The sequence below is a fragment of the Ranitomeya variabilis genome, chromosome 7, assembly GCF_051348905.1.
Source record: "Ranitomeya variabilis isolate aRanVar5 chromosome 7, aRanVar5.hap1, whole genome shotgun sequence".
Lineage (NCBI taxonomy): Eukaryota > Metazoa > Chordata > Amphibia > Anura > Dendrobatidae > Ranitomeya > Ranitomeya variabilis.
Genome location: NC_135238.1, coordinates 115,498,423 through 115,521,809, shown reverse-complemented (window position 1 = coordinate 115,521,809; position 23,387 = coordinate 115,498,423). Strand labels below are relative to the sequence as shown.

General features: G+C 44.2%; 1 protein-coding gene across 10 annotated transcripts in view; it reads left to right on the top strand.

The window, feature by feature from the left end:
• Positions 1 to 23,387, top strand: part of GULP1 (GULP PTB domain containing engulfment adaptor 1) — a 1,809,167-nt gene that overhangs the window by 1,415,300 nt on the left and 370,480 nt on the right. For all 10 annotated transcript variants that reach the window (XM_077275671.1, XM_077275676.1, XM_077275674.1 and 7 more), the window contains one exon: positions 17,281 to 17,373. In XM_077275671.1, coding sequence (XP_077131786.1) covers positions 17,281 to 17,373 — 93 coding nt within the window. The remainder of the gene's footprint in view (positions 1 to 17,280; positions 17,374 to 23,387) is intronic.

Here is a 23,387-nt window from a genome sequence, read left to right as displayed (position 1 = left end):
CCTTCTGGCACCAACAACCATGCCACGTTCAAAGGCACTCAAATCACCTTTCTTCCCCATACTGATGCTCGGTTTGAACTGCAGAAGATTGTCTTGACCATGTCTACATGCCTAAATGCACTGAGTTGCCGCCATGTGATTGGCTGATTAGAAATTAAGTGTTAACAAGAAGTTGGACAGGTGTACCTAATAAAGTGGCCGGTGAGTGTATATTTATTGAAACATTTAAATAACTCCCTGTAATTTAAAAGCCCATCTTCCCTGTGTGGACGTGCATCCACTCACTGCACTGTACTCTGAGGCCATCTAATCTAACACATGGCCTAAGAATGGGGTCACTTACTTTCTCAGGATGCCCGGTCACATGACTACTACATATATCATATACATACAACTGCAGCAGTGAGATGTCGGGAAAGCTGCTCTGCCCACTGGGCCCTGGGTAGTAATTCTGTATCTGTATCAAATGTCCATTCTGAGGCAATAAACACCCCAGTCATCACCAGGGAGGTGGTAACATACAGCATGGTGCAGGACCCAGGGGTAGAGTACAAGCTAGGGCAGGGTGCAGAAGCCAGGGGTAGGGTACAGGATAGGGCAGAGTACAGCGTGCACTCACACTCAGACTTGTCCCTTCAGCGGGTGCAAAACGAGGATGGCTCCTTATCCCCATCCTTGTATGCATGGCTCCTTATCCCCATCCTTGTCTGCATGGTTCCTCATCCCTATCCTCTTATGTATGGCTCCTCATCCCTATCCTGGTATGCTGGCTCCTCATCCCTGTCCTGGTATGCATGGCTCCTCATCCATGCATGGTTCTTATCATTTTACTTGTATGTGTGGCTTCTTATCCCCATCCTTGTATGCATGGTTCCTCATCTTTATCCTTGTATGCATGGCTCCTCATCCCTATCCTGGTATGCATGGCTCCTTATCCCCATCCTTGTATGAATGGTTCATCATCCCTATCATTACATGCATAGTTTCTCATCCCTATCCTGGTATGCATGGTTCCTCATTGCTATCCTTGAATGTATGACCACAATGAGAAAAGCATTAAAAACATCCTACTTACCTACCCTGCGCACCCTCGCAGCATCTTGTTCCTATGCAGGGCAGGCCTTGCATTCACTGCATATGCAAACAGTATTGGAGGACCAAATTCCTAATAATGGGAACATTGCTTTCAGGTGGCCCTCCTGTATGTCTCTTCAAAGAGGTATTGGGGTGCGTCTAAATTTTGGCCAGGCCTTGCATTCAGAGTGTAGGCAACAGTATGGGAGAACCATTTCACAGTAATGGAAACATTGTTTTCAGGAGGCCCTCCTGTATGTCTCTTCAAAGGGTTATTGGGGTATGTCCTAATTTTTGGCAGCCTTGACACTCATTGTATAGGCAGTAACAGTATAGGAGACCCACTGTTTAATAATGGAAACAACAAAGCATAGCCAGCTCATAGTAAAGGCCTGATGGCCCTATAAAAATAGGCTTTGTGACTTTCAGAGTCCCTCCTTCATACATTAAACAGGATGTGTCAGATGATGTGTCACACACCACCTGGCCAGATAAGGTTGTAAAATGTTAAAATTACATTTCCCAGTGAATGCATTTTGTCTTGCTTGAAAGCAATGCTAAAGTTCAAAAACACATCAAAAATGCTATGTGTGAACGTAGCCCAAGATATGGAGGATCATTTTTTTGGTTATTTATTTTGCCTTATATACAACTCATTACCCTGTAAAGGATGTTCCTTAAGATGTTTCCCAGAAAAATCCATTTTGGTTTTGTTTGTGTATGTTTTATTGTGAGTCTGTAAAAGTGGCATAAGACTCTGATGACATTGTTCACAGCAGAGACCTGGGAGTCAGAAATGATTCCAGGGGTTTTCCCCATGCTGTTCCCATGTCATTTGAGCACTGATCCCATCGATTTCCACAATTTCTAGTACCTCTAAAGACCGCCGGAAGGGTGCGGTAAAAATGCTCGAGTTTCCCATAGACTTACATTGAGTTCGTTGCTCGGGTCGAGCACCCAAGCATTCCAACATGCTAGACCCGAGCAACGAGCACCTGAGCATTTTGGTGCTCAACCTTCACTAGTAATGGGACATACACCTTCCAAAAAGTAGAACATTTGTCTCTTCAAATCCACAGTATTCTCCCAAAAGTCTTTGGGATTATAAAGATCTTTTATGGCAAAACTTGGACAAACCTTTATATTCTTATTGCTTAACAGTGCCTTTCATCTTGGAACTCTGCCTTGCAGGCCATTTTTCCCATGAACATTGACCTTAACTGAGACAAGTGAGATCTGCAGTTCTTTTAATGTTGTTGTGTGGTATTTTGTGACCTCTTCGATGAGTCGTCGCTACAGTCTTGGGGTAATTTTAGTCTGCTACTCACTCCTGGGAAGGTTCACCACCGTTCCATGTTTTCGCCATTTGTGGATAATGGCTCTCACTGTGGTTCATTGGAGTCCCAAAGCTTTAGAAATGGCTTTAAAAAGTTTTCCAGATTTATAGATCTCAATTACTTTGTTTGTCATTTGTTCCAGAATTTCTTTGGATCATGGCATGATGTCTAGCTTTTGAGGGTCTTTTGGTTTACATCACTTTGTCAGGCAGGTCCTATTTAAGTGAATTCTTTATTGGGAATAGATGTAGCAGTAATTAGGACTGGGTGTAACTAGGTTAATTGAACTCAGCTTCCCAAAGATGTAAGAAACCACAAATAATTTATGTTTTGAAGGGGGGGGGGCAATCACTTTTTCACACCAATGTATGTGCAGTCAGCTGCATGATGATCTCCATCATAGTACTTAATTTGACCTTTTAATTTCAATTACCACTCATCTGAACGACTTTCACAGCACTCCTTGATGGTTCTGTCAAATGTATCTGTAGTTAGAACCTCCAAGGGAACAAAAGACCCTTAGAACAGACAATCATGCCTATTCATGAAAGGTGTTGCAGACTCTCGTTCACTTTTACTCACTTTGTACTGTGTATTTCAATAAAGGTTGCAATGCAGTATATATTTTGTATCTGAGCGGTTTGTAAGTTTGCAGTGAAGTGTTATTACATACACCCAAAAAGTGTGAACTGTGCTTTTCCCAGCTGTACAGATAATATTCAGTCTTCCACTCCCTTACTGTGCTTCTGCTGCTTTGTAGATGATTCTCTCTGACCTGAAGTGTACAGTCATGGACAAAAATTTTGAGAATGAGACAAATATTAATTTTTCCAAAGTCTACTGCTTCATTTTTTCTAATGGCAATTTGCATATACTCCTGAATGTCAGAGTGATCAGCTTAACAGCAATTACTGTACTTGCAAAGTCAATATTTGCCCAGAAAATGAACTTTAACCCCCAAAACCCATTTCAACATCATTGCAGTCCTGCCTTAAAAGGAGCAGCTAACATCGTTTTAGTGATTGATCCATTAACAGAGGTGTGGGTGTTGATGAGGACAGAGCTGGCGATCAATCAGTCATGATTAAGTAAGAATGACATCACTGGACATTTTAAAAGGAGGCTGGTGCTTGGTATCATTGTTTCTCTTCAGTTAACCATGGTTATCTCTAAAGAAACACGTGCAGCCATCATTGCACTGCACAAAAATGGCCTAAAGGTACCTTCACACGAAACGACATCGCTAGCGATCCGTGACGTTGCAGCGTCCTGACTAGCGATATCGTTTCGTTTGACACGCAGCAGCGATCAGGATCCTGCTGTGATGTCGCTGGTCGCTGAACAAAGTCCAGAACTTTATTTGGTCGTCCGATCGCTGTGTATCGTTGTGTTTGAAAGCAAAAGCAACGATACCAGCGATGTTTTACACTGGTAACCAGGGTAAACATCGGGTTACCAAGCGCAGGGCCGCGCTTAGTAACCCGATGTTTACCCTGGTTACCAGCGTAAAAGTAAAAAAAACAAACAGTACATGCTCACCTGCGCCTCCCCCAGCCTCTGCTTCCTGACACTGACTGAGCTCCGGCCCTAACAGCACAGCGGTGACGTCACCGCTGTGCTTTCACTTTCACTTTAGGGCCGGAGCTCAGTCAGTGTCAGGAAGCAGAGGCTGGGGGAGGCGCAGGTGAGCATGTGCTGTTTGTTTTTTTTACTTTTACGCTGGTAACCAGGGTAAACATCGGGTTACTAAGCGCGGCTCTGCGCTTAGCAACCCGATGTTTACCCTGGTTACCCGGGGACCTCGGCATCGTTGGTCGCTGGAGAGCGGTCTGTGTGACAGCTCTCCAGCGATCAAACAGCGACGCTGCAGCGATCGGCATCGTTGTTGCTATCGCTGCAGCGTCGCTTCGTGTGAAGGTACCTTAACAGGGAAGAGTATCGCAGCTACAAAGATTGCACCTCAGTCAACAATCTATCGCATCATCAAGAACTTCAAGGAGAGAGCTTCCATTGTTGTTAAAAAGGCTCCAAGGCGCCCAAGAAAGACCAGCAAGCGCCAGGACCGTATCTTAAAACTGTTTCAGCTGTGGGATCGGACTACCAGCAGTGCCGAGCTTGCTCAGGAATGGCAGCAGGCTGGTGTGAGTGCTTCTGCATGCACTGTGAGGCGGAGACACTTTGAGCAAGGCCTGGTTTCAAGGAGGGCAGCAAAGAAGCCACTTCTCTCCAGAAAAAACATCAGGGACCGACTGATATTCTGCAAAAGGTACAGAAAGTGGACTGCTGAGGACTGGGGCAAAGTAATTTTCTCTGATGAATCCCCTTTTCGATTGTTTGGGACATCTGGAAAACAGCTTATTCGGAGAAGAAGAGGTGAGCGCTACCACCAGTCTTGTCTCATGCCAACTGTAAAGCATCCTGAAACCATTCATGTGTGGGGTTTCTTCTCAGCCAAGGGAATCGGCTCACTCACAGTCTTGCCTAAAAACAAGCCATGAATAAAGAATGGTACCAGAATGTCCTCCAAGAGCAACTTCTCCCAACCGTCCAAGAGCAGTTTGGCACCCAACAATGCCTTTTCCAGCATGATGGAGCACCTTGCCATAAAGCAAAGGTGATAACTAAATGGCTCATGGAACAAAACAGAGATTTTGGGTCCGTGGCCTGGAAACTCCCCAGATCTTAATCCCATTGTTAATCCCATTGAGAACCTGACGTCAAAAATCAAGAGACAGGTGGACAAACAAAAACCAACAAATTCTGGCAAAATTCAAGCATTGATTATGCAAGAATGGACTGCTATCAGTCAGGATTTGGTCCAGAAGTTGATTGAGAGCATGCCAGGGAGAATTGCAGAGGACTTGAACAAGAAGGGTCCCTTTTTTTGGGAAGTACATTTGAACAGCAAGGTGGCTTGTTGTTGAAGGGAAATAGAGAAAAAAAAAATCTTTAAATCTTCAGCATAGCGAGTGTGAGCGAGCTGAGTGTGACCTGAGCGTAAGTGTGGACGGCGGTGTGTGACTTGTGATTCAGTGAGGAGGTATTTGGAAGGCCTTTAACAAATACCTGTGTGAATTTGTGTGAGTTGCTGAATTGGGAGTAGCTATATTCACAAGGGGTTAACTTAGGGCGGGCGGTCATAATCAAGGGTTTATAAGGGGCAGCTGTTTTGGGCTCAAGTCCTTTTGGGAAGTACATTTGAACAGCAAGGTGGCTTGTTGTTGAAGGGAAATAGAGAAAAAAAAATCTTTAAATCTTCAGCATAGCGAGTGTGAGCAAGCTGAGTGTGACCTGAGCGTAAGTGTGGACGGCGGTAAGTGTGACTTGTGATTCAGTGACTTTGGAATCAGGGAGTTACCAAGGGAGGAATTGCTGTCTGTTTTTAATTAATACTTTGTATTTATTTTTTATATAACGTTTCTGTGGTCCAATCCCCATTAGGAAATGTGCTCCACTATTGATAATGCCATCCAGTGCACATCTTGCCTCATGTATGCAGTCCTTGATCAGCCGGTCGAGGGTGCATACTGCTGTGCGAGATGTGAGCACGTTGTGTATTTGGAATTCCAGATTCTGGATCTAAATGTGCAGCTGGCAACACTGAGATCCATAGACAATATGGAGAGGAGTCTTCTGCTCACAGAGCAGACGCTCAATGGGATAGATGAGGAGGGGGATGGTAGGATGGAGCTGCAGGACAGTAAGGCAGTTAGCTGGGTGACAGATAGAAGGCGGGGTAGAGGGAAGAGTGCCAGGGAGGCTAGTCCTGATCTGGCACACCCCAATAAGTTCGCTAAGTTGGCAGATGAGGAGGGTGCCAGTACAGGAGTAGCACTGCTGCAGCCAGGCATGTCCTCTGAAAGCCGGAGGAGTGACTGCTCCAGTAAGGAGGGAAATAGGAGAGCAGGGCAGGCCAGACAGGTGCTGGTAGTGGGGGACTCAATTATTAGGGGAACAGATAGGGCAATCTGTCACAAAGACAGGGATCGTCGAACGGTGTGCTGCCTACCTGGCACTCGAGTCCGACACATCGCTGATCGGGTGGACAGATTACTGGGAGGGGCTGGTGAGGACCCAGCGGTCATGGTGCACATTGGCACAAATGACAAAGTTAGAGGTAGGTGGAAGGTCCTTAAAGATGATTTCAGGGAATTAGGCTGCAAGCTGAAAGCAAGGACCTCCAACGTGGTATTTTCCGAAATACTGCCTGTACCACGTGCCACGCCAGAGAGGCAATGGGAGATTAGGGAGGTTAATAAGTGGCTCAAGAATTGGTGTAGGAAGGAGGGGTTTGGGTTCCTGCAGAACTGGGCCGACTTCTCAGTTGGCTACAGGCTCTACGCTAGGGACGGGCTGCACCTCAATGGGGAAGGTGCAGCTGTGCTGGGGGAAAAAATGGTAAGAAGGTTGGAGCAGTCTTTAAACTGGGGATTAGGGGGGAGGGTATTCATTTTATAGGAGTGGAAGATAGTGCAGATAGAGACCTGGGCACAAATAAGGAAGTTGGGGTGGCGGTGGCATGGGGGGTGGGGTTAGAACAGTTAGTAATTTAAGAAAGAATAGAGGTACAGAGAGGAACATCAAGTGCATGTATACTAATGCCAGAAGCCTCGCCAACAAAATGGACGAATTTGAACTAATGTTGTTGGAACATAATTATGACATGGTGGGGATATCTGAAACATGGCTGGATGAGAGCCATGACTGGGCTGTTAACTTGCAGGGCTATAGTCTGTTCAGAAATGACCGTACAGATAAGCGAGGGGGAAGGGTGTGTCTGTATGTAAAATCCACCTTAAAACCCATCCTGTGTGATAATATAGGTGAATCTAATGAAAATGTAGAGTCCCTGTGGGTGGAGATAAGGGGAGGGGGAAAAAATAATAAATTACTGATAGGGATTTGTTATAAATCTCCAAAAATAATGGAAGCAATGGAGAATATCCTCGTAAAGCAAATAGATGAAGCTGCGACTCAAGGAGAAGTCATTATTATGGGGGACTTCAACTACCCTGAAATAGATTGGGGAACAGAAACCTGCAATTCCAGTAAAGGTAATCGGTTTTTGACAACTATGAGAGACAATTACCTTTCACAACTGGTTCAGGACCCAACAAGAAGGGGGGCACTGCTAGACCTAATATTAACCAACAGGCCAGACCGCATAGCAAATATAAGGGTTGGGTGTCACTTGGGGAATAGTGATCACAAAATAATAAGTTTTCAGGTCTCCTTTAATAAGATGTGTAGTAGAGGGGTGACAAGGACACTAAACTTCAGGAGGGCAAATTTCCAACAGATGAGAGAGGATCTTGGTGCAATTAACTGGGACGATATCCTGAGGCATAAAAATACACAAAGAAAATGGGAGACGTTTATTAGCCTCCTGGAAAGGACCTGAGCACAGTATATACCGTATGGGAATAAACATACTGGAAATAGGAGGAAACCAATATGGCTAAATAGAGCTGTAAGGGGCGCAATAAGTGACAAAAAGAAAGCATTTAGAGAATTAAAGGAAGTAGGTAGTGATGAGTAGTGTTGAGCGATACCGTCCGATACTTGAAAGTATCGGTATCGGAAAGTATCGGCCGATACCGGCAAAGTATCGGATCCAATCCGATACCGATACCCGATACCAATACAAGTCAATGGGACTCATGTATCGGACGGTATCCCTGATGGTTCCCAGGGTCTGAAGGAGAGGAAACTCTCCTTCAGGCCCTGGGAACCATATAAATGTGTAAAAGAAAGAATTAAAATAAAAAATATCGCTATACTCACCTGTCCGACGCAGCCGGGACCTCAGCGAGGGAACCGGCAGCGTTGTTTGTTTAAAATTCGCGCTTTTACTTGGTTACGTGAATTCCCGGCTTGTGATTGGTCAGGGCGTCCATGTTGCCGGGACGCGGACCAATCACAGCAAGCCGTGACGAAATTACGTCACGGCTTGCTGTGATTGGTCCGCGTCTCGGCAACATGGCGCCGTGACCAATCATAAGCCGGGACGTCACTGGAGGCTGGACACGCGCGCTTTTTAAAAAGTGCGCAAGTCCAGCCTCCCGTGACGTCACGGCTTGTGATTGGTTAATGGCGGCCATGTTGCCGGGACGCGGACCAATCACAGCAAGCCGTGACGTAATTTCGTCACGGCTTACTGTGATTGGTCCGCGTCCCGGCAACATGGCGCCGTGACCAATCATAAGCCGGGACGTCACTGGAGGCTGGACACGCGCGCTTTTTAAAAAGTGCGCAAGTCCAGCCTCCCGTGACGTCACGGCTTGTGATTGGTTAATGGCGGCCATGTTGCCGGGACGCGGACCAATCACAGCAAGCCGTGACGTAATTTCGTCACGGCTTGCTGTGATTGGTCCGCGTCCCGGCAACATGGCCGCCCTGACCAATCACAAGCCGGGAATTCACGTAACCAAGTAAAAGCGCGAATTTTAAACAAACAACGCTGCCGGTTCCTTCGCTGAGGTCCAGGCTGCGTCGGACAGGTGAGTATAGCGATATTTTTTATTTTAATTCTTTCTTTTACACATTTTTACATTAATGTTGTTTCGATACCGATATCCGATATCACAAAAATATCGGATCTCGGTATCGGAAATTCCGATACAGCAAGTATCGGCCGATACCCGATACTGCAGCATCGGAATGCTCAACACTAGTGATGAGGCATTAAATAAATATAGAAAATTAAATAAATTCTGTAAAAAGCAAATCAAGGTAGCAAAGATTGAGACAGAGAGACTCATTGCCAGAGAGAGCAAAAATAACCCCAAAATATTCTTTAACTACATAAATAGTAAGAAACTAAAAAATGATAGTGTTGACCCCCTTAACAATAGTCTGGGTGAAATGGTGGATGAGGATGAGGAAAAAGCCAATATGCTAAATGACTTTTTTTCATCAGTATTTACAAAAGAAAATCCCATGGCAGCCAATATGACTAGTGATAAAAATTCCCAATTAAATGTTACCTGCTTAATCCAGCAGGAAGTACGGCGGCGTCTAAAAATCACAAAAATTGACAAATCTCCGGGCCCGGATGGGATACACCCCCGAGTACTGCAGGAACTAAGTACAGTCATTGATAGACCGTTATTTTTAATCTTTAAAGAGTCCATAATAACAGGGTCTGTACCACAGGACTGGCGTATAGCAAATGTGGTGCCAATATTTAAAAAGGGGACAAAAACTGAACTCGGAAATTATAGGCCAGTAAGCTTAACCTCTACTGTGGGTAAAATCCTGGAGGGCATTCTAAGGGATGCTATACTGGAGTATCTGAAGAGGAATAACCTCATGACCCAGTATCAGCACGGGTTTACTAGGGACCGTTCATGTCAGACTAATTTGATCAGCTTCTATGAAGAGGTAAGTTCCGGACTGGACCAAGGGAGCCCAGTGGATGTAGTGTATTTGGACTTTTCAAAAGCTTTTGATACGGTGCCACACAAAAGGTTGATACATAAAATGAGAATAATGGGGATAGGGGAAAATATGTGCAAGTGGGTTGAGAGCTGGCTCATAGATAGGAAACAAAGGGTGGTTATTAATGGAGCACACTCGGACTGGGTCGCGGTTAGTAGTGGGGTACCACAGGGGTCAGTATTGGGCCCTCTTCTTTTTAACATATTTATTAATGACCTTGTAGGGGGCATTCAGAGTAGAATTTCAATATTTGCAGATGACACTAAACTCTGCAGGGTAATCAATACAGAGGAGGACAATTTTATATTACAGGATGATTTATGTAAACTAGAAGCTTGGGCTGATAAATGGCAAATGAGCTTTAATGGGGATAAATGTAAGGTCATGTACTTGGGTAGAAGTAATAAGATGTATAACTATGTGCTTAGTTCTAAAACTCTGGGTAAAACTGTCAATGAAAAGGACCTGGGTTTATGGGTGGATGACAAACTCATATTCAGTGGCCAGTGTCAGGCAGCTGCTACAAAGGCAAATAAAATAATGGGATGTATTAAAATAGGCATAGATGCTCATGAGGAGAACATAATTTTACCTCTATACAAGTCACTAGTGCGACCACACTTAGAATACTGTGCACAGTTCTGGTCTCCGGTGTATAAGGAAGACATAGCTGAACTAGAGCGGGTGCAGAGAAGAGCGACCAAGGTTATTAGAGGACTGGGGGGTCTGCAATACCAAGATAGGTTATTACACTTGGGGCTATTTAGTTTGGAAAAACGAAGGCTAAGGGGTGATCTTATGTTAATGTATAAATATATGAGGGGACAGTACAATGACCTTTCTGATGATCTTTTTAATCATAGACCTGAGACAGGGACAAGGGGGCATCCTCTACGTCTGGAGGAAAAAAGGTTTAACCCCTTAAGCCCCGAGGGTGGTTTGCACGTTAATGACCGGGCCAATTTTTACAATTCTGACCACTGTCCCTTTATGAGGCTATAACTCTGGAACGCTTTGACGGATCTTGGCGATTCTGACACTGTTTTCTCGTGACATATTGTACTTCATGTTAGTGGTAAAATTTATTCGATATAACTTGCGTTTATTTGTGAAAAAAATGGAAATTTGGCGAAAATTTTGAAAATTTTGCAATTTTCCAACTTTGAATTTTTATGCCCTTAAATCACAGACATATGTCACACAAAATACTTAATAAGTAACATTTCCCACACGTCTACTTTACATCAGTACAATTTTGGAACCAAAATTTTTTTTTGTGACGGAGTTATAAGGGTTAAAAGTTGACCAGCAATTTCTCATTTTTACAACACCATTTTTTTTTAGGGACCACATCTCATTTGAAGTCATTTTGAGGGGTCTATATGATAGAAAATACCCAAGTGTGACACCATTCTAAAAACTGCACCCCTCAAGGTGCTCAAAACCACATTCAAGAAGTTTATTAACCCTTCAGGTGTTTCACAGGAATTTTTGGAATGTTTAAATAAAAATGAACATTTAACTTTTTTTCACACAAAATTTATTTCAGCTCCAATTTGTTTTATTTTACCAAGGGTAACAGGAGAACATGGACCCCCAAAGTTGTTGTACAATTTGTCCTGAGTACGCTGATACCCCACATGTGGGGGTAAACCACTGTTTGGGCGCATGGCAGAGCTCGGAAGGAAAGGAGCGCCATTTGACTTTTCAATGCAAAATTGACTGGAATTGAGATGGGACGCCATGTTGCGTTCGGAGAGCCCCTGATGTGCCTAAACATTGAAACCCCCTACAAGTGACACCATTTTGGAAAGTAGACCCCCTAAGGAACTTATCTAGATGTGTGGTGAGCACTTTGACCCACCAAGTGCTTCACAGAAGTTTATAATGCAGAGTCGTAAAAATAAAAAATCATATTTTTTCACAAAAATTATCTTTTCGCCCCCAATTTTTTATTTTCCCAAGGGTAAGAGAAGAAATTGGACCCCAAAAAATGTTGTGCAATTTGTCCTGCGTACGCTGATACCCCATATGTGGGTGTAAACCATTGTTTGGGCGCATGGCAGAGCTTGGAAGGGAAGGAGCGCCATTTGACTTTTCAATGCAAAATTGACTGGAATTGAGATGGGACGCCATGTTGCGTTTGGAGAGCCCCTGATGTGCCTAAACATTGAAACTCCCTACAAGTAACACCATTTTGGAAAGTAGACCCCCTAAGGAACTTATCTAGATGTGTGGTGAGCACTTTGACCCACCAAGTGCTTCACAGAAGTTTATAATGCAGAGCCGTAAAAATAAAAAATCATATTTTTTCACAAAAATGATCTTTTCGCCCCCAATTTTTTATTTTCCCAAGGGTAAGAGAAGAAATTGGACCCCAAAAAATGTTGTGCAATTTGTCCTGCGTACGCTGATACACCATATGTGGGTGTAAACCATTGTTTGGGCGCATGGCAGAGCTTGGAAGGGAAGGAGCGCCATTTGACTTTTCAATGCAAAATTGACTGGAATTGAGATGAGACGCCATGTTGCGTTTGGAGAGCCCCTGATGTGCCTAAACATTGAAACTCCCTACAAGTGACACCATTTTGGAAAGTAGACCCCCTAAGGAACTTATCTAGATGTGTGGTGAGCACTTTGACCCACCAAGTGCTTCACAGAAGTTTATAATGCAGAGCCGTAAAAATAAAAAATCATATTTTTTCACAAAAATGATATTTTCACCCCCAATTTTTTATTTTCCCAAGGGTAAGAGAAGAAATTGGACCCCAAAAAATGTTGTGCAATTTGTCCTGAGTACGCTGATACCCCATATGTGGGTGTAAACCATTGTTTGGGCGCATGGCAGAGCTTGGAAGGGAAGGAGCACCATTTGACTTTTCAATGCAAAATTGACTGGAATTGAGATGGGACGCCATGTTGCGTTTGGAGAGCCCCTGATGTGCCTAAACATTGAAACCCCCCACAAGTGACACTATTTTGGAAAGTAGACCCCCTAAGGAACTTATCTAGATGTATTTTGAGAGCTTTGAACCCCCAAGTGTTTCACTACAGGTTATAACGCAGAGCCGTGAAAATAATTTTTTTTTTTTCTCAAAAATGATTTTTTAGCCCCCAGCTTTGTATTTTTACAAGGGTAACAGAATAAATTGGACCCCAAAATTTGTTTTCCAATTTGTCCTGAGTACGCTGATACCCCATATGTGGGGGGGAACCACTGTTTGGGCGCATGACAGAGCTCGAAAGGGAAGGAGCGCCATTTGGAATGCAGACTTAAATGTATTGGTCAGCAGCCGTCACGTTGCATTTGCAGAGCCCCTGATGTACCCAAACAGTACAAACCCCCCACAAGTGACCCCATATTGGAAACTAGACTTCCCAAGGAACTTATCTAGATGTGTTTTGAGAACTTTGAACCCCTAAGTGTTTCACTAAAGTGTATAGCGCAAAGCCGTGAAAATAAAAATTCTTTTTTTTTTTTCACAAAAATGATTTTTTAGCCCCCAGTTTTGTATTTTCACAAGGGTATCAGGATAAATTAGACCCCAAAAGTTGTTGTCCAATTTGTCCTGAGTACGCTGATACCCCATATGTGGGGGGGAACCACTGTTTGGGCGCATGACAGAGCTCGGAAGGGAAGGAGCGCCATTTGGAATGCAGCCTTAAATGGATTGGTCTGCAGGCGTCACGTTGCATTTGCAGAGCCCCTGATGTACCCAAACAGTACAAACCCCCCACAAGTGACCCCATATTGGAAACTAGACCTCCCAAGGAACTTATATAGATGTGTTGTGAGAACTTTGAACCCCCAAGTGTTTCACTATAGTTTATAACGCAGAGCCGTGAAAATAAAACATCTTTTTTTTCCCACAAAAATGATTTTTAGCCCCCCAAATTTTTATTTTCCCAAGGATAACAAGAGAACTTGGACCCCAGAAGTTGTTGTTCAATTTGTCCCGAGTACGCTGATAACCCATATGTTGGGGTAAACCCCTTTTTGGGCGCACGGGAGAGCTCGGAAGGGAAGGAGCACTGTTTTACTTTTTCAACGCAGAATTGGCTGGAATTGAGATTGGACGCCATGTCCCGTTTGGAGAGCCCCTGATGTGCCTGGACAGTGGAAACTTCCCAATTCTACCTGAAACCCTAACCCAAACACACCCCTAACCCTAATCCCAACGGTAACCCTAACCACACCCCTAGCCCTGACACACCCATAATTCTAATCCCAACCCTAATCCAAACCGTAAATGTAATCCAAACCCTAACCCTAACTTTAGCCCCAACCCTAACTTTAGCCCCAACCCTAACCCTAACTTTACCTCCAACCCTAGCCCTAACCCTACCCCTAACCCTAAACGTGACTGAAATACGTGGCACTGAAATACGTGGCACTGAAATACGTGGCACTGAAATACGTGGCACTGAAATACATGATACGTGGCACTGAAATACGTGGCACTGAAATACGTGGCACTGAAATACGTGGCACTGAAATACATGATACGTGGCACTGAAATACGTGGCACTGAAACCCGTGGCACTGAAATACGTGGCACTGAAATACGTGGCACTGAAATACGTGATACGTGGCACTGAAATACGTGGCACTGAAATACGTGGCACTGAAATACGTGGCACTGAAATACGTGGTACTTAAATACGTGGCACTGAAATATGTGGCACTGAAATATGTGATACGTGGCACTGAAATACGTGACACTTAAATACGTGGCACTGAAACACGTGGCACTGAAATACGTGATACGTGGCACTGAAATACGTGGCACTGAAATACGTGGCACTGAAATACGTGGCACTGAAATACGTGGCACTGAAATACGTGGCACTGAAATACGTGGCACTATGACTGTCAGAAAATGTTCATTAAACGGTTAGGGGTGAGGTTAGGGGTAGAGTTAGGGTTTGGATCCCTTTATCACCTTGATGGTGGTGGGTGGCTTTTCAGTGTGTTTTCTGTTTTTTTTTTTGATAAAAACGCATGCGTTTTTAACGCAAACGCATGTGCTTAAAAACGCAAGAAAATACTGCAGGCTGTATTTCTGAAAATGAACACATGAAGAAAAAAAACGCATGCGTTTGAAAACGCGACCAAACGCGTACAAAAAAACGCATGCGTTTTCAATGTTAAATATAGGGAAAAAACACATGTGTTTTTTTGTGCAAAAAACGCTGCAGACAAAAACGCAAGTGTGAAACCAGCGACGCTTTTTATAGCAAAAAAGTTTTTGCGTCTCCACATTTTGAGACCTATAATTTTTCCACATTTTGCTCCACAGAGTCATGTGAGGTCTTGTTTTTTGCGGGACGAGTTGACGTTTTTATTGGTAACATTTTCGGACACGTGACCATTTTTGATAACTTTTTATTCCGATTTTTTTTCTTTTGGGGGAGGCGTTTATACCGTTCCGCGTTTGGTAAAATTGATAAAGCAGTTTTATTCTTCAGGTTAGTACGATTACAGCGATACCTCATTTATATCATTTTTTTATGTTTTGGCGCTTTTATACGATAAAAACTATTTTATAGAAAAAATAATTATTTTGATATCGCTTTATTCTCAGGACTATAACTTTTTTATTTTTTTGCTGATGATGCTATATGGCGGCTCGTTTTTTGCGGGACAAGATGACGTTTTCAACGGTACCATGATTATTTATATCAGTCTTTTTGATCGCGTGTTATTCCTCTTTTTGTTCGGCGGTATGGTAATAAAGCGTTGTTTTTTGCCTCGTTTTTTTTTTTTTTCTCTTACGGTGTTTACTGAAGGGGTTAACTAGTGGGGCAGTTTTATAGGTTGGGTCGTTACGGACGCGGCGATACTAAATATGTGTACTTTTATTGTTTTGTTTTTTTTATTTAGATAAAGAAATGTATTTATGGGAATAATATATATATTTTTTTTATTATTTATTTAGGATTTTTTTTTTTTTTTTACACATGTGGAAATTTTTTTTTTTAACTTTTTTACTTTGTCCCAGGGGGGGACATTACAGATCGATGATCTGGCAGTGTGCACAGCACTCTGCCAGATCGACGATCTGCTGTGCAGGGCTGCAGGCTTACCAAGCGTCTGCTCTGAGCAGGCGCTCGGTAAGCCACCTTTCTCCCTGCAGGACCCGGATGCCGCGGCCATCTTGGATCCGGGACCTGCAGGGAGGAAGAAGGTAGGAGACCCTCAGAGCAACGCGATCACATCGCGTTGCTCCGGGGGTCTCAGGGAAGCCCGCAGGGAGCCCCCTCCCTGCGCGATGCTTCCCTATACCGCCGGTACACTGCGATCATGTTTGATCGCGGTGTGCCGGGGGTTAATGTGCCGGGGGCGGTCCGTGACCGCTCCTGGCACATAGTGCCGGATGTCAGCTGCGATAGGCACGGGGGAAGCGCGGCCGATCGCTATGACGTACTATCCCGTCGGTGGGAATTAAGGCCCACCCCACCTCGACGGGATAGTACGTCAAATGGGATTAAGGGGTTAAGCATAATAACAGACGCGGGTTCTTTACTGTAAGAGCAGTGAGACTATGGAACTCTCTGCCATATGATGTTGTAATGAGTGATTCATTACTTAAATTTAAGAGGGGACTGGATACCTTTCTGGAAAAGTATAATATTACAGGGTATATATATTAGATTCCTTGATAGGGCGTTGATCCAGGGAACTAGTCTGATTGCCGTATGTGGGGTTGGGAAGGAATTTTTTTCCCCATGGTGGAGCTTACTCTTACCACATGGGTTTTTTTTGCCTTCCCCTGGATCAACATGTTAGGGCATGTTAGGTTAGGCTATGGGTTAAACTAGATGGACTTAAAGTCTTCCTTCAACCTTAATAACTATGTAACTATGTAACTATGTAACACTGCAAATATTGACTTGCTGCATTAACTCATTCTAACTGTCAATATAACCTATTGGTACTCATAATATGATTGCAATTATATTTCTGTATGTGATATAAACATCAGACAAACACTAATAAAAACCAGAGGGCAGCAGATCATCTGAAAATATAATTTTGGTGTCATTCTCAAAACTTTTGGCCATGACTGTATAGAGGAGAGCAGGATCACATTGTATCTTGCAATATCCTCTTCCATTGGACAATGTCTGTCCAAGAAATGTTTTTGCTCAGTTCACACTGAATAACTAACATTGTCCAGTGTCAGTTTATTCGTCTACTAGGATACCAAACAGCTAAATTGCATGGTAGGAGCAAGAAATGCAAGATAACAAACAAACTTTTTAAAAAGGAAAGTGGCTACGGAAAGCAGGAGAAAACATGGTATTTCACACTTTTTGGTGGTTACTGGTCATCCTTAGGTATATCATATAGTAAATCTTTGTTATAAAATACATGACTTGCTGTACAAATGTTTTACACTTAATGTTTCGTGTACTTATATTGCAGATTCAGGAACTTGAGACTGAAAATACAGAATTAAAATATAAAGTCCAAGATTTGGAGAATCAGTTAAGAATAAGTGATCTAACCTCCTCACCTGTAAGGAATTCATCTTTCTACTCTATGGTTGATATATTTTTATATAACTAAAGGTGTTTAGTCATAAAATGAAGAATAGGAAGTAGAATAGGATGTAGCCATTGTATATAGTATATGCTTTATTTGTGTTCTATCAATTCCATATTTCAGAATGTTCTCAGCACTATAAACAATTTCTGATTTACAATCTCGCACTCATGACTATTAGAGATGAACGAATATGTTCGGAAAACGATCGCCAAACATAAATTTGGCACGAATATGGTACATTCGGATTCGTGATCGGTAACGCTAGCTTTTTTTCTTAAAATTGGAAAAAGTCGGTAACATTCAGTAAAAGATAGAATAAAAGCCTGTAATTCATGTTCGGCGTTCAGTGAAATGTTAGAATAGAAAAGGTAGAATAGATATATACACATAGAATACATATACTGCTCTGGCAAAAAATAAGAGACCACCACTTCAAAACCCTGTCATGGGCAGCCCAATCTCCAGACCTGAACTCCATTTAAAACCTCTGGAATTTAATCAAGAGGATGATGGATAGTCACAAGCCATCAAACAAAGAAGAACTGCTTACATTTTTTTGCCAGAAGCAGTGTGAAAGACTTGTGGAAAGCATGCCAAGATGAATGAAAGCTGTGATTAAAAATCATGGTTTTTCCACAAAATATTGATTTCTGAACTCTTCCCGAGTTGAAACTATAGTTTTCTTGTTTATAAATGATTATGAACTTGTTTTCTTTGCATTATTTGAGGTCTGAAAGCACTATTTTTCTTCATTTTGACCATTTCTCCCTTTCAGAAAAAAAATATAGAATGTATTGCTTGGAAATTCAGAGACATGTCAGAAGTTTATAGAATAAATTAACAATTTCAAAAAAATCAAAAAATATCGGATATCGCCGATACCCGATACCAATGCAAGTCAATGGGACCAAAAATATCGGAATTAAAATAAACCCTTTCTTTCCTTGTAGGTTCATTCTACATGAAGGAAAACAGCTAAGAATAATGTAGGATGTATTGGGGGAGGTGGCGGAGACATTAAAGGCATAGAGGTTTAGCCCAATCAAATAGAATAGCAGGAATTTTATTTTTTTTGAAAGACGTTCGGAGTTACAAAGATATTGACTATGTTAAGATTTTTTTTTATTTTGTCAGATATTGATGTTTCACTACTTCCATGCCCTTCACCTTCTTTTTTAATTCTCCCACACTTTCTTCTTCATCATCCTCAGCAGCAGTATCTTTGACATCAACTTCTTCTTCACCTTATTCATCTTTTTCTTCATCTTCTACCTATTATTTTTTTTGTTACATTCTTCATATTCTTTTTCTTAAACTATTATTCTTCTTCATATTCTACTTCTTCATCATATTCTTATTTGTGACAGGCATTCCTGTAGTTGTTATCTATAAAAATTTGAAGATGACACCTTCCGTTCTGCCTGTCACAAAAGAGTTACAACATGATTTGTCCGCGTTCAGTTAGGCCTGCAGCAGCAGGCTTTTTCCAGGGACGCCACGAGGAAGAACACTGCACAGGAGGCAATTTAATATCTGTTGTGTCTGCGTGGCGTTTGCAGGACACATTGCCGGCTACACAGCAGGGGAACAGCTGACGTTACTGAACCCCACTGACACAGTGGCGAGTGTTTTTCTCTGTGCAGCCAGCACTTCCGAGCACCAACTGGCGGTGTTGGAGCCCAGGGTCAGCAGGGGGAGCAGAGTGTAGGCCGAAGCCTAATTGGAGCAAATTGAAAGGGAACCTTTAAACCCCTCCAGGCGTTAGTAACTAGAAGAGCCACCTTGTGCAGCAGTAATGCTGCACAAGGAAAAGGTGGCTCTTTTAATTATGTTCCTTGCACACGCTGAATGAAACACTTCTAAAATTTTGCTCCTCATACCGTGAAACCGTCTCGGAGGCGGGACTTTCCTTCTTAATGAGACGAAGCACAGCTGTCAAAAATACCCCCTTGGTGCTGTGCGCAGCCTCCTGAGCGTTGCTTTTTTGTGTTCCGGAGTTTGCGCTGTTGTGTTATCAATTGGCCATGCGCTGTAACTGCGCAGGGCCATGAATCCCAGCCCCGCAGTGTCTTCTGATTTATTCACCCTGTAGGGCCGGGATTCATGGCCTTGCGCAGGAAATATCTTTGCCTCTCACTCATGTCCTTACGCCTGCTTCAGACTGTGCGGCATCAGCTGATCCCTTATCGCATGCCACGGCCGTGAAGCCGCACAGTCTGAAGAAGGCGGAAGGAGATGAGTGAGAGGCGAAGATATGCACTGCGCATGCCCTTGAATCTCAGCCCCGCAGTGAGAATAAATAAGACACTGCGGGGCATGATCTTGGGCAGGGCGGTCACACAGGCGCAGCCAACCTGACAACAAATGATGTCAGAAGACGGGCAGTGCTAACTGTGCATGGCCAAGGGATAACATAACAGTGCAGGCTCCGGGACAGATTCAAACAACGCTGAGGAGGCGGCGCACGGCGCCAAGGGGGTTGCTGTGTGTCATTACGAAGGAAAGTCACACCTCCGGAACGGTTAAATGGTATCAGGGGGCATATTTTATAAGTGTTTAGTTCTGTGTGTGCAATGGGTATAACAAGACTGTGGAGACCTGGGTGTCGTAACCCGTGCCTTCCCCCCTCCCATCAAACCCATAATGAAACACACAAAGTCCTAGGTGGGTTGAACAGGTCGGTCACAGTTTATTAATTAAATAAGCAGAGAAAGGCAATTACATATCGTAACGGGTGGCTCGCGCCGAGCTCCTGTCCGTGATCGACAGGGAAATTGGCCCAACGAGCGGTTACGACCTTTGCCCTCCTCCGCTTCTTCCGCTGTGACTTAGTAAAGGTTACTAGGGTTAGTTATAACACATACATATATAATTTTTTTTTTTTTTTAATATTACAATAGCATTTACAAATTTACATTATCCCGCAGGTTAGTATCGTCATTAGCCCTTAAAAGGGAGGGAGGGTGGGACAAACGCTTCCAGGTGTCCGCCGGGAGGAAAAAAGGAAGTTCCCGGCCGGACACCTGGATTTAACCCCTATAGGAGTGGCCGTAGGATCCCTCCCCTCTAGTGACTACTGGCCGGCTGGGGGTCTTCTAATTAGTGCATCACTAAGGGGGGGTGATGCTAGGGGGGAACTGGCACTGACATCCTTTTCGTGCTGCTCTCTATGTGTGCTCCCCAGTCAGAGACGCGCACCTTATTCAGTACCGCGTCTGCCAAAAGAGCCACCTTGTCCAAATGCAGCATTAGTGCTGCACAAGGTGGCTCTTTTAGTTACAAAAGCATGGGGGACAGGTTCCCTTTAATTTTTGTTGTAGTGTCTGTGTGGCGTTTGCAGGACACATTGCCAGCTACACAGCAGGGGAACAGCTGGCATTACTGAACCCAACTGGCACAGTTGGGAGGCGACTGTTTTTCTCTGTGCAGCCAGCACTTCCGAGCACCAACTGGCGGTGTTAGATCCCAGAGACAGCAGGAGGAGCAGAGTGTAGGCCGAGGCCTGCACTGGAGGCACTTAAATATCTGTTGTGTCTGCATGGCGTTCGTAGGACACATTGCCGGCTACACAGCAGGGGAACAGTTGACATTACTGAACCCCACTGAAACAGTGGCGAGTGTTTTTCTCTGTGCAGCCAGCACTTACGAGCATCAACTGGCGGTGTTAGAGCTCAGGGACAGCAGGAGGAGCAGAGTGTAGGCCGAAGCATGCACTAGAGGCAGTTTAATATCTGTTGTGTCTGCGTGGCGTTTGCGGGACACGTTGACAGCTACACAGCAGGGGAACAGCTGGCGTTACTGAACCCCACTGACACAGTGGCGAGGCGAGTGTTTTTCTCTGTGCACCCAGCACTTCCGGACACTAACTGGCGGTGTTGGATCCCAGGGTCAGCAGGGGGAGCAGAGTGTAGGCCGAAGCCTGCACTCGAGGCAGTTTAACATCTGTAGGAGTGTCAGCGTGGCGGTCGCAGGACATATTGCCGGATACACAGCTGGGGATCAGCTGACGTTACTGAAACCCAATAACACGGCAGCAAGTGTTGATTGTGCAAACAGCACTTCCGAGCAGCAACTAGCGGTGTTGGAGCCCAGGGTCAGCAGGAGGAGCAGAGTGTAGGTCGAAGACTGCACTGGAGGCAGTTTAATATCTGTTGTGTCTGCGTGGTGTTTGCAGGACACATTGCCGGCTACACAGCAGGGGAACAGCTGACATTATTGAACCCCACTGACACAGTGGCGAGTGTTTTTCACTGTGCAGCCAGCACTTCCGGGCACCAACTGGCGGTGTTGGAGCCCAGGGTCAACAGGGGCAGCATAGTGCAGGCCAAAGCCTAATTGGAGCAAATTGAAAGGGAACCTTTAAACCCCCCCAGGCGTTAGTAACTAGAAGAGCCACCTTGTGCAGCAGTAATGCTACACAAGGAAAAGGTGGCTCTTTTAATTATGTTCCTTGCACACGCTGAATGAAACACTTCTAAAATTTTGCTCCTCATACCGTGAAACCGTCTCGGAGGCGGGACTTTCCTTCTTAATGAGACGAAGCACAGCTGTCAAAAATACCCCCTTGGTGCTGTGCGCAGCCTCCTGAGCATTGCTTTTTTGTGTTCCGGAGTTTGCGCTGTTATGTTATCCCTTGGCCATGCGCTGTTACTGCACAGGGCCATGAATCCCAGCCCCGCAGTGTCTTCTGATTTATTCACCCTGTAGGGCCGGGATTCATGGCCTTGCGCAGGAAATATCTTCGCCTCTCACTCATGTCCTTACGCCTGCTTCAGACTGTTCAGCGTCAGCTGATCCCTTATCGCATGCCACGGCCGTGAAGCCGCACAGTCTGAAGAAGGCGGAAGGAGATGAGTGAGAGGCGAAGATATGCACTGCGCATGCCTATGTATCCCAGCCCCACAGTGATAATAAATAAGACACTGCGGGGCGTGATCTCGGGCAGGGCGGTCACACGGGCGCATCCAGAAAATTCGTTGTAACGTTTCGGTCTTTACATTGACCTTCATCAGACTGGAGTACATAAACAGAACAAAGAAAAATTGAATATTTTTTAAAAAAAGGATAAATGATAATACACGTCCATTAATTGTATATTTCATGATAATATAGATATATATCATTTTCAGAATAGACAACTTCTTCTAAGAAAGCAGAAAAAAATGAAAAAAAGGGGGGGAGAAAAATGAAACAGAAAAAAAAAGAGAGAACACAATACATTGTTGTGCCAGTCTAATAACAACATAACGACTAATTGGTGACTAGCTACAACAAAGTCCCGCATAGGACTAATGTATATGTAGGAATCTCTCAATAATGGGTTCATACAAGGCAATCTGGTCACATAGTTACTAATACTCTTTATATTCAGAATATATTAGGTAATAAAGATGTCTCCTAGTGTGAAAGAAATAATCAAAAAATCTAAGTAAAAGCAGATACCAAGGAACACAGTGGCAAGTGTTTTTCCCTGTGCAGCCAGCACTTCCGAGCACCAACTGGTGGTGTTAGAGCCCAGGGACAGCAGGAGGAGCACAGTGTAGGCCGAAGCCTGATTGGAGGAAGTTGAAAGGGAACTTTTAACCCCCCCAAGGCGTTTGTAGCTGAAAGAGCCACCTTGTGCAGCACTAATGATGCAAAAGGAAAAGGTGCCTCTTTTAATTATGCTCCTTGCAAATGCAGAACTAAACACTTCTAAAATGTGTCCCCTGATACCGTGAAACCGTCCCGGAGGTGGGACTTTCCTTCGTAATGGGATGCAGCACAGCTGTCATTCCTACCCTCTTGGCGCCGTGCGCCGCCTCCTCAGCGTTGTTTGATTCTGTCCCAGAGCCTGCGCTGTTATGTTATCCCTTGGCCATGCGCAGTTAGCGCTGCCCATCTTCTGACATCATTTGTTGTCAGGCTGGCTGCGCCTGTGCGGACGCACTGCCCGAGATCCCACCTCACAGTGTCGTCTAATGTAATCACACTGCGGGCCTGGG